This window comes from Borostomias antarcticus (genome assembly GCF_949987555.1).
Source record: "Borostomias antarcticus genome assembly, chromosome: 37".
Classification (NCBI taxonomy): domain Eukaryota; kingdom Metazoa; phylum Chordata; class Actinopteri; order Stomiiformes; family Stomiidae; genus Borostomias; species Borostomias antarcticus.
In genome coordinates, this window is record NC_140270.1 from 94,497 (window position 1) to 105,877 (window position 11,381).

Below are 11,381 nucleotides of genomic sequence, written 5' to 3' on the forward strand. Positions count from 1 at the left end.
AAGGTGCTAGTCTGCTCATTGGGAGCAATTTGGGGTTCAGTGTCTCGCCCAAGGACACTTCGACATGTGGACAGGAGGAGGCGGGATTCGAACCACCGACCCTGCGATCATTGGACGACCCGCTCTACCAACTGAGCTACAGACACCCAACCAGCCACCCCAGACGAAAAAATGTGGAGAATCAAAACAAAAAAAAACATTCACCCCCCATTAGGAAGAACCACCCTAAAGACTTCCTAGACCGGTTCTGCAATGCAGGTGTTTTTCAATCTCTCAAATTCTTTCCACCCACTTCTAGCAACAAAATGTCTTCAGTCCATAGTTGAGTGCAGCGTTTAGAGACTGACTCATGAGTCTAACGAGGAGGAGATGGAGTTAGGATGGAAGGCAAGGAAACCTTAGTAAACAGCGACTACTAGAGAATGCAGAGCCCGGCCCAAGGAGAGGATAGAAGGAAAGGAGACACGGGGAAGGGAAGGAGATGAGGATATCAGAAGTGAGGATTGACGTGTGTGTGTGTGTGTTTACTACTCACCCAGCTGCATCAGAGCGTAGATGAGGCCGATCAGCGACACCATGAAGTACAGAACAAACACAGTCTTCAGCTTCATCTTCATCCTGGTTGCCATGGCACCCCACTACGGCCAGCCAATCAGCTGCGGACATCCGAGACAACGGGGGACAGTGAGACATATTCAAACATTTTACACGAATGACATCCAGATACCTACATTATCTTATGGTATGAGATACTAGATACACAGATTAAAATGTAACGGTGGTATAGCAATTATTTCAGACGATCAAGCACTCTTAAGCCATGGATCTCTTCAAACTTACGGGGAATATCAGATAACGTTGGTCCTTCTTATTCCCACACGACATCCTCAACGTAACACATTATCAACGGTAGGTCTACCTAACATGGAGATCATCTTCCATTGATTCATCAAGCTGGCTACGTAGCGAACGAGCTAGACATATTTGACCAACAACTTCCGCTTTGAGTCCGCTGCTGAAAATCGTCCGGCGTGAAAGATCTACGACGAATGGTTCCGCTCGATGATTGAATAAACATGAGAAAGCACGTTTACAATATTGAATAAACATGAGAAAGAACTTTTACAATATTGAATAAACATGAGAAAGAACGTTTCCAATGACACGTGGGTAGAAGTTTAAACAACTTTCCTTTATTTGTAACATACAAATAAAACACTGACAAGGCAGAAATGACTGTTGTTTTGTTTTCCCTTTCACGTCGGTAAAGAAGCACAAGACTGGTACACTCATTCTCAAACATTGAGTTTTTAAACGTCATTTTTTCCAAAAGAAGTGTTTTACCTGTAAAAGGCAAAAAAAAAAGAAAAAAAAAGAAAAAAAAAACGGATCTGTAACAGATTATATATATGTACACACTGAGAAGAGAGGGAGAAGGATATGGGAGAAAAAAGTAGAATTTGAAAGATGAGGATATTCAACAAGTCTTAAAAGTGGGAAGATAAAACACAAAAAAGGGGGAGGGGGGGTAACATGAGACTTCCTAAACTAAAAGATCATGATTTTCAACAAAAGCAACAGCCCTTCCTACTGCCCTTGCAGCGAACCTCGCCTGACCTCAGATCTGCGCCTAGCGACAACTCTACCCAGCTCCTCTCCTCACCGCTGACATGATTACGAGGAAAACCCAGAGGAAGTTAGGTTTTTGAGATACATTGACCTGAGACAGAGAGAGAAACGGTAGATTTGCTGCCGACGGCGCCTCCACACCTCGTTACAAAATATGCAGGATGAAGCGATTGTACTTATCGGAACGGTGTCTAAAAACGATAGCAGGCAAATGTCTTCAGAAAAAAATTCTTGAAGTTGGGTTTTGTTCTATCGAGCTTTTCTAACACTTAACGCACCCTGAAGGCTTTACAGTGAGCTATGCCAGCAGCCGGCCCCCCGCCTAGCGACAGCCGTGTTTAGATACTGGGTCAGGGGGGGGGGGCAGCCCAACACGCACGCCAGGAGAGCTAGCGTCACGAAGAAGAGAGTTTCAGAAAACAAACACTGATATAACTGGGTTCATGCGGGCTAACGGAGGAGGTGTGGGAGGAGGGAGGAGGGGAGGTTAACGAGGGAGGAGAGGAGGTTAACGAGGGAGGAGAGGATGTTAACGAGGGAGGAGAGGATGCTAACGAGGGCCTGTAGCGGTCAGTGGGTCCAGCTGCCATCGGTCGCGCTTGAAAACATGTAACACAGGCTGCGCTCAAAGGGGGGTTCGAGGGACAGGACAGTAAATGGGGGGGGGGGGGTCTAAAAACAGTTTAAATGTTAGTAGGAGGACATAGAGACGACATGGGAGTGATAGGAAGATGCGTGTGGGGTCCGTACAGAATCAGGGACTGATGTGTTGGAGGGGGGGGGGTGATGACTGCGGGAGCGCTTTGATCGCCGGACCAGGAAGTAAGGAAGCAGGAAGTAGCTCTTTGTCGTTCTCCCCGCCCCGGCTCTCTCAGTGGCAGCAGCCGCCGCAGTGCCCGCCCCCGTGGGAGTGTCCTGAGGCCTCGCCATGCTTGGTCCGCCGGCTAAGGATCTCATAGGTGCAGTCGTCGCCGCAGCAACCGGACATGCTGGGCGAGGTGTCGTCGATCTCGAACCTGGGGGAGGGGGAGGGAGACAGGATGAATAATGGATTGAGAAGATCAATGAAATAACGCGGTAGTTTATACTGAGTCAGGGTTCCCACTCATTTTGACAAAATCACAAAAACACAAAATTCTAACTTCATGATTTTTCAACATCTTGAATTTTCATGACTACATTTCTGCATTCTAATGGGTAAAGTAGCCCGACAACTACTATAATAATGTAACTTTGAGATAAATGTGGACTATCAACTTGAAGAATGACAAATAAACATGAAATGTGATGAGCTTACAAAATTAATTGCTAGAACCATGATCATTTTCTGATTAATTTCAAATTTCCATGACTTTTTCAAAACGTTTTGGATGTTTTATTATTTTTCATAACATTTCCAGGCCTGGTGAAATTAAATTTCAAATTCCACGACTTTTTCCGGATTCCCACGACCTCGGATGAGTACTTATGAATATTCTGAGCGCTGAAAATGACAGGAGCTGATTGTAGATGTAGAAGTTGCGGAGTGTGTGTGTGTGTAGGCCTGTGTGTCTGATGTGTTGGCCTGCGTGTGTGTGTGTGTGTGTGTGTGTGCTCAGCCACTCACTGTAAGGCTTCTCTGAAGAACTGGTAAGCCCCGTGGTTGTGTTTGAATACTGTCAGCATCACCTTCTTCATCTGTGTACTAGAGAGAGAGAGAGAGAGAGAGAGAGAGGGGGGGGGGGGGTGAGTGAAGGAGAGAGATGGAGAGAGGGGGTGAGTGAAGGAGAGAGAGAGGGAGAGAGGGGGTGAGTGAAGGAGAGAGAGAGGGAGAGAGGGGGTGAGTGAAGGAGAGAGGGAGAGGAGGGGTGAGTGAAGGAGAGAGAGAGGGAGAGAGAGAGTGAGAGAGAGTGAGAGAGAGGAGAGAGAGAGAGAGAGAGAGAGAGAGAGGAGAGAGAGAGAGAGAGAGAGAGAGAGAGAGAGAGAGAGAGAGGAGAGAGAGAGAGAGAGAGAGAGAGAGAGAGGGGGGGGTGAGTGAAGGAGAGAGAGAGAGAGAGAGGGGGGTGAGTGAAGGAGAGAGGGGGAGGGATGGGAGGAGAGAAAGAGAGAGTGAAGGAATCAGTGGGCGGTGCTTTCCTCGCAAACAGCCCAGCTGTGGATCTGGGGAAGTGATACACCAGGAAGCCATGTCAGCTGGTGTTAGCGTGGTACCTGTCAGCTGGTGTTAGCGTGGTACCTGTTAGCGATGAGCTGTAAGATCTGAATGAGGAACTTTCCTAGACCTTTCCTCCTCACTTTGCTCTCCAGCTGCACCTCGTAACTGTAAACAACAACAACCATAAGACAACAACACACCAAAGCACACCATGCACCCTTCTATCCCTCCATGACCGTGCTCTCACCAGTATAGCACCTCCTCCCCGCACTCGACGTCGAATCGGAAGTGGGAGAAGGCGACGGGGGCGGAGTCGGCGTCGCGGGCCAGGAGGTACCACGCCCTCTCGTCTTTCATCTCCTCCCTCTTTTCTCGCTCCTTCCACCCCCACTCGCTCTGCTCGTACCTGCAGGGGTCAGGGGTCAGAGGTCAGGCAGGAGCGGGGTCACGTGACCGGGCCACGCACTGAGGTTTTGTAAGCACGCTCTTCCCAGATTGCTCAACTCACACTCCCTCCATCCTTCCCTCTCTCTCTCTCCCTCCCTCCATCCTTCCCTCTCTCTCTCTCTCCCTCCCTCCCTCCAACTCACTCCCTCCATCCTTCCCTCTCTCTCCCTCCCTCCAACTAACACTCCCTCCATCCTTCCCTCTCTCTCCCTCCCTCCCTCCCTCCCTCCAACTAACACTCCCTCCATCCTTCCCTCTCTCTCCCTCCCTCCAACTCACACTCCCTCCATCCTTCCCTCTCTCTCCCTCCCTCCCTCCCTCCAACTAACACTCCCTCCATCCTTCCCTCTCTCTCCCTCCCTCCCTCCCTCCATCCTTCCCTCTCTCAATAATATTATATTTTCAATATAAAACGTGAAATTATTTCAGTGTGTATCAGTAGTCTTTGAACATTTTCAGCAAATTTGACCAATACCATGATAATACCGATTAACATGATAATGTTGGTCACTATAATCACACCATTACATCTCTGGGCTCCTCCCTCCCTCCCTCCCTCCCTCCCTCCCTCCCTCCCTCCATCCATCCCCTCCATCCATCCCCTCTCCCATCCTTACAGTGTCTGCATGTTGGTCCTGGTCAGCTCGTACGCCCACTCCACAGAGATGGGGTTGAGGGTGGACACCCTCTTACTCTCGATCTGCAGGTTCAGCCTAGTGGGACGAGAGACAGCATCAACACACACACACACACCCTCCCATCTATCCTACCGACATGAAGTCCGTAACCCGCCCCTAGCTCCGGTGTGTTCAGTGGAGGGAGTCGAGGATCGCGTACCCGTTCCTGTCGTACTTTTTGAAGACTGGGAACGCTGCCAGAGGGTCGTCCAGCTGTCGGGGGGGACAGGCCACAGGAAAACCGGTTACAGAACATTTTCGCTGGCCGTTGTTCCCGCACGCACGGTCTCAGGCCGTTTGGCTGCCCCGATGTCCGTCTGAGCTTCCCAACGAGGCCTCTCCCCGCCCCATTACACTTTCTTTTCTATCTGATCCCTTCTATTTATTGGTATTTGCACTTCTGTACTACTTTTTCTGTTCTGTATATCTTTTTTGCTCTGTTTTTTACCTGTGAAGCATTTTAGTTCAGGCGCAGCTGTTGTAAATGTGCTGTAGAAATAAAAGGTGAATTGATTTGTCATTGGTCGCTTTCCCCCGCATGCGCTCACCTTATTGGCTGCGTCCACCTTGGCGCACACGGCGTCCATGGCTGCCCTCTCCTCCAGTCGTCTCTGCTTCTTCTCCTTCGCTCGGTTTGACTTCCTCTGTGGGGGGAGAGGGAGGGAGAGAGGGAGGGAGGCGAGGAGAGGAAGAGATAGGAGAGGTAGAGGAGGGGAGGAGAGAGCGAGAAGGTAGGAGAAAGAAGAGGAAGATGTGCAGTGTGTGAAAGATGGATGAGAAGAAGAGAGAGGGTGAGAGGGAGAAAAAAAAATAAAAATTAAAGGGGTGTTGAGAGTGAGGAAGAAAGGAAGATTAGCAATTAGCAAAAAGGAGAAGGCGGAGTGGGATGAGACAGACAGGGACAGTAGGATGAGACAGACAGGGACAGTAGGATGAGACAGACGGGGACAGTAGGATGAGACAGACAGGGACAGTAGGATGGGACAGACAGGGACAGTAGGATGAGACAGACAGGGAGAGTAGGATGAGACAGACGGGGACAGTAGGATGGGACAGAGATGGTTAAACATTTCAACAGTCAGTCCCAAGTGTCACATAACTTGAAGCTGCTGCTGCTTAGCACAGACGGGCCACACAACACACACACACACACACACACACACACACACACACACACGGGGTAGGAAGCACGTGCTAAGTTAAGATGATTAGCAAGCTGGCTCGATGTGGAAACTTTCAGCCAACTAAATAGTTCGATTAGTAGCTACTACCCATCTACCCTTTCCCAAAGATGACTACCTAACTTAACCAGCCAACTACACCTCTGAATATACCAACTTCTACCAAAGGTGTGCATGTGTGAATTAAAAAATCCTGAGCTATAACTCAACCTGGCTAGTTATGACACCCAGACAAACCCCTCACAAAGATGGATTCCTAAGTGATTAGCTTAGCTGGCTAAAACAGTGACAACACCGCAGGGACGAGGGCCAGCTGCACACGAGGGCCCCGCGGGCACACGCCGTGACTAAAAACACATGCTTCTAATCATGTAGCACAAGATAACACGTTTAAAAGTGTGTCTGTTAAGATGGGTGAAATGAGAAAGAGTTAGCTAGCATGCCCTGCTAAGCTAGCCAGTTAGCACTTGATGCCACCCCCCAACCATGGTCTCTCCTTCCCTCTCTCTCTTTCTCTCCCTCTCTCTCTCTCTGGTCTCTCTTTGTTCAACACAGATTGATGCAAACATTCATCACAGCAAGACACACAAAACATGGATAGATGGATGAACTCACCCCCATTTCTGCGGCTTAGAAGAAAAGAAGAAGAAACTAAACTACCTGTCAGACCGAGTCTATTGTGTCCTGGTTGCTAAATTATTTGTGGGGGGTGAAAGATAATGAGAAGCTAACGATGCTAACGATGCTAGCGGACCAGATAGCCAGCCCACCTAGAAACGATGGGGAGGTGTGTTTCCGGTGAAATAAAATTACGGGTTAACGTCCCGGTAAAACAGAGATTTGGTTAACGTTTTAATCACGGTTGTTGTTTTTTTTTCGGATTGGCGCCAAGTGTAGGGGTTGAATCTGAGGTCTCTTGGCCCTACTCCCCTCTTCCTTCCTTCCTTCCTTCACTCCCTCCCTTTCTTTTCTTTCTCTTCTCCGTCCAACTACTTGAACGTAAGGTACCTTTGATTGATATCTCAGGATGCCCCGAGCACGGGGTCCTTTCTTTACCCCATCAGTTCTACAGATTCAAAATGAGGAAACTCCGCCCATGTGGGTTACACCGTTTGATAAAATGATTTACCGTTTACCCGTTGGGGAAATGACGACACGGCCTTTAGGAAAGGTCAAAGCCCTCTGCCCCTAAAAGATGGCAACTTTCACTCCCATCGTTAATAATCTTTTTTCTTAAGAAACTTTTAAGCTATTTTGAGCCACAGCACCTAATCAACATCTCTACTGAGATGGAAATATATACAAAACGACTAAATTAGACGGTGGACTATCTAATATCACCATTTTGCTGAGTAGCCTACACAGCAATCACAGTTTCCTCTAATATCCAGATAAATGTGAATATTCTTAAGTCCAGCAATCAGTCTGAACATATTATTCCCTCGAAACAGATCTGTAAAAGTGAGGAACAGCAATATATTTTCATCCATGGAAATGCACCAACTTTCCATCTGCCTTCTAACCTGCATCTGCATCCGTGCGTCTGTCTGGTCTAATCTATTCATGTGGAGGTGGCGGGCCGTGGTGCAGTTAGATGCCTCGCCGCTAGATGGCGGGGTAGGACAGTGGGCGTGGGTGAAGTTCTGCAAATCACCATCATCATAATATTCATCATGGTGAATTTCGTCTAACCGGCCATGATCACATCTAGTCTCCACAATATTATTGTAGTTAAAATACTATAGCCTACTGGGCGATGCTTATTGAATAGCGAAGTGTTTTCCTACATAAATCAACCATTTGAGTAAGAGGCAGTGTGTGTGTGTGTGTGTGCACGCGCGCGCGCCCCCGCGACAGGGCATGGCCGTCTTTTCATGTGGTCCACGACAATATTCCTCCTTCTCCCATGGCAAGTTGTCCGAGTAGTTAGTGTGGTCTGGTCTGTGCACTCACTCACGCACACACACACACACACACACACACACACACACACACACACACACACACACACACACACACACACAACACAGCCCTCCCCGCGCAGATGGCCTCGTCAGTAAGCTCCGCCCAGAGCCCTTTGTCTTGGGGTAATCTGTCTTTCGCTAAAGGGGAGATGGCATTTTGGAAGGGGGTGCGAGGGGGTGGGGGTGGTGGGGGAGTTCTCTGCTAACTCAGGAGTATGGGGGGGGGGCTTCCTCCTCCTCCTCCTCTGCCCCCGACTTGCTGTTGCGAAGTTGTTAATAGCCTAACCTAGGCTCCTCTGCTCTCGGCGGCTCCCGGTCGATCGATTCATCATTATAAACCATCCAAACAGCCGTCCTCTGCCGTTTAGAAACGCAGGCCTGTCCGTGGTTTAGGTCGCAGCCCACGGTGAAGGCAGTCATACTTGTTTGACATACACTGCCTGTGATTAAATGACTACTTCTCTCTCTCTCTCTCTCTCTCTCTCTCTCTCTCTCGAACACGCGCACACACACACACACACACACACACACACACACACACACACACACAGTGCCTTCATTTTGTCCTATCCCTATTCCCGTAGTTATGCTCAGACGGACGGACAGACAGCGGCATCAGCCTTGTGGACACAAGACCCAGAGCCAGCCGACCCTGGAGCAGCCGACAGCAGGCCTCCCAGGCTAGAGCGCTACACAAGCAGGCTAGCAAACATGAAACCGCTAGGAGGGAGGGAGGGAGGGAGGAGAGCAGAGGAGGAGGGGGGAGGAGGAAGAAGAGCGGATGAGAGAGGGGGGAGGAGAGGGGGTGGGTTTGGAGGAGAGGACGGGGAGAGGGAGGGGGGGAGGAGGAGGGGGAGGGAGGGAGGAGGGAGGGGGAGGGAGGAGAGCAGAGGAGGAGGAGGGGGGAGGGAGGACGAAGAGCGGATGAGAGAGGGGGGAGGAGAGGAGAAGGGAGGGGATGAGAGCAGAGGAGAGAGAGGGAGACGGAGAGGGGGTGGGTTTGGAGGAGAGGACGGGGAGAGGGAGGAGGGGGGAGGGAGGACGAAGAGCGGATGAGAGAGGGGGGAGGAGAGGAGAAGGGAGGGGATGAGAGCAGAGGAGAGAGAGGGAGACGGAGAGGGGGTGGGTTTGGAGGAGAGGACGGGGAGAGGGAGAGGGAGGGGGGGAGCGTGTGCGCCTCATCATAGAAGGTGAAGGACTAGATAGAAAGAGGAGAGAGGAGAGAGAGAAAGAGGAGAGGGACGAAACGAGGAGTAGGGAGCACACTCAGTGGAGTGGGTGAGTTACGGACATGGAACGGAGGAGAGGAAGAGGGGGAGGTAGAGAAGAGAGGGAGGAGAGAGAGAGAGAGCAGAGAGAGAGAGAGAGAGCAGAGGGGGAGCTTGTAGTCTACATGCCTGGAAGAGGGGGTGGGGTATGTGCAGCAGTGTGCAGACAGTGTTGGGAACAGAGAGAGAGAGAGAGAGATGAGAGGGAATGGAGGGAGGAGAGAAGAGAGGGAGGGAGATAGAGGAGAGAGAGGAGACGTGATTCAAACGAAAGATGGAGGACTAAGAGAGGAGGGGGAGGAGGAAGATGTTGAGAGAGACAGACGGAGATGGGGAGAGAGACAGATAGGGAGAGAGATGGAGAGAGGGAGGGACAGATTGTGTGTGTGTGTGTGTGTGCATGCATGTATGTGTGTGTGAGGGTAAGAGATGGGAGAGGATAGACGGAGGGAGCAAGGGAAAGAGATGTGTGTGTATGTGTGTGCATATACGTGTGTGTGTGTGTGTGTGTGTGTGTGTGTGTGTGTGTGTGTGTGTGTGTGTGTGTGGTAATGCCACAAGTGCTGGTAGCTACTGTATATAGAACAGGCCTGCATGTTTGTCTCACATGCAATGCGGACAGAATAGCAATGGCTGAGGTCTGAAGATATGTCAATCCGTGTGTGTGTGTGTGTGTGTGTTTGTGTGTATGTGTGTGTGTGTGGATGTGGATGAGTTTGGGTGTGGATTTGTGCTTGTGTGTGTTTGTGTAGCCATTTTACGTATTCTAACTCACCCATCTGCCCCCACACACGCACACACACACACACACACACACACACACACACACACACACACACAAATGTGTTGTTCTGGATTAAAGATTGTTTAAGGCTAGAAAGAGGAATACGTAATAAGTAAAAAAAAAAAAGAAGATTTTCAGACTGACTGCAGACACACACACAATACAAATGTGTAGTGTGTGTGTGTGTGTCTGTTTGACTCTTGGTACCCCCACACTACTGGCCTTTCCTATACCCTGCACACACGGTGCAAGTCTGGACGACCTCAGCACAGAGATGCACCTCTGACGAATCACTGCGCGAACATCCTGGCAAGTAGTCCCTAATTTATGGGATTTTCTAATGGCAGGTAAAACGGTATTTTCACTAATATAACAACTCGTGATTTTTCCGTAGGCTGTTAGTACGTTGAATAGTTAGATTCCAACGACTACCGTTGAGTTTAAAGAGGGAAATTATTTTTTATTCAAAAGAAACCACGACGTATAGCCTATGCAGTTAAATAAGATAGATTATTAGGCAGTTAAAGGAACCGTAAACACAAATCATAATATCTCCAACGTTTCGTCTCGACGACTTTCTCCAACGGTGTAGGGAACTATTTCTCGCTAATCGAAGTTAGTTGGGGAGAGGCTGCGGATGTGCATCTCTAATCTGGAGGTGTAGTCCGCCTCCCCGGCACACACAGTCGGCTCCTCCACGCTGACTCCTTCATTGTACACGGAGGAGCCCCGCGTCCATCAATTGGGGTGAAAATAACGTTTATTAGACATTTAATGTGTCTCTTTTCACTGAACAGAGGACTATCGACCGCGGATACGAGTAAGAGTTGAGTTGCGAGTGAGAGAAGACGAGAAGGGGGATCTTGAGGAGGAGACAGGTAAGGAGAGCCGCTATCCAGACTTGTATTAAACTACCGTGAGCTAGTGGGACTAGAAAGCCGGGTTTAGCCGCCGCTAGTCGGGCAGCCCTGGAGGAGCAGCTCCTCGACCCCTGGAGGAGCAGCTCCTCGACCCCTGGAGGAGCAGCTCCTCTCCTCGACCCCTGGAGGAGCAGCCGCTCCTCTCCTCTCCTCTCCCCCCCCAGCGGCACGGAGGAGCGTGTCGATAACAAAAGGACTCAAACTTGAGTCTGGTCTCCCCGAAGGAAAGCAGGAGAGACAGAAGGGGTTGGTTGTTTAACAAAGCTTTTAGGCAGTGTTTATTTATTTATTTAAACGGGTTTTTAAAAGCCGGGTGTAGGACCCGGGTGTAAGACCCGCGTTTCTATCCCGTTTAATGTTGAACGCGTGAGAGAGCG

The 11,381-nt window shown here is 49.8% G+C and overlaps 2 protein-coding genes across 2 annotated transcripts in view; both read right to left on the minus strand.

Moving 5' to 3' along the window:
* The window catches only part of b3gat3 (beta-1,3-glucuronyltransferase 3 (glucuronosyltransferase I)), a gene marked incomplete at its 5' end in the record, with an annotated part of 4,014 nt that extends 3,385 nt beyond the window's left edge, over window positions 1-629 (minus strand). The window contains one exon of the mRNA XM_084461232.1: window positions 536-629. Within this exon, the coding sequence (XP_084317358.1) occupies window positions 536-629 (94 nt within the window). The remainder of the gene's footprint in view (window positions 1-535) is intronic.
* Window positions 630-2,215: 1,586 nt separating this feature from the next.
* On the minus strand, window positions 2,216-6,993 carry naa40 (N-alpha-acetyltransferase 40, NatD catalytic subunit). Its single transcript, XM_084461177.1, has 8 exons — window positions 6,684-6,993; window positions 5,436-5,531; window positions 5,048-5,100; window positions 4,828-4,923; window positions 4,011-4,169; window positions 3,845-3,928; window positions 3,236-3,313; window positions 2,216-2,645 (listed from the first exon to the last, which is right to left on the minus strand). The coding sequence occupies exons 1-8, from the start codon at window positions 6,687-6,689 to the stop codon at window positions 2,501-2,503; spliced, it is 717 nt and encodes a 238-aa protein (XP_084317303.1). The 5' UTR covers window positions 6,690-6,993; the 3' UTR covers window positions 2,216-2,500.
* Window positions 6,994-11,381: the final 4,388 nt, after the last annotated feature.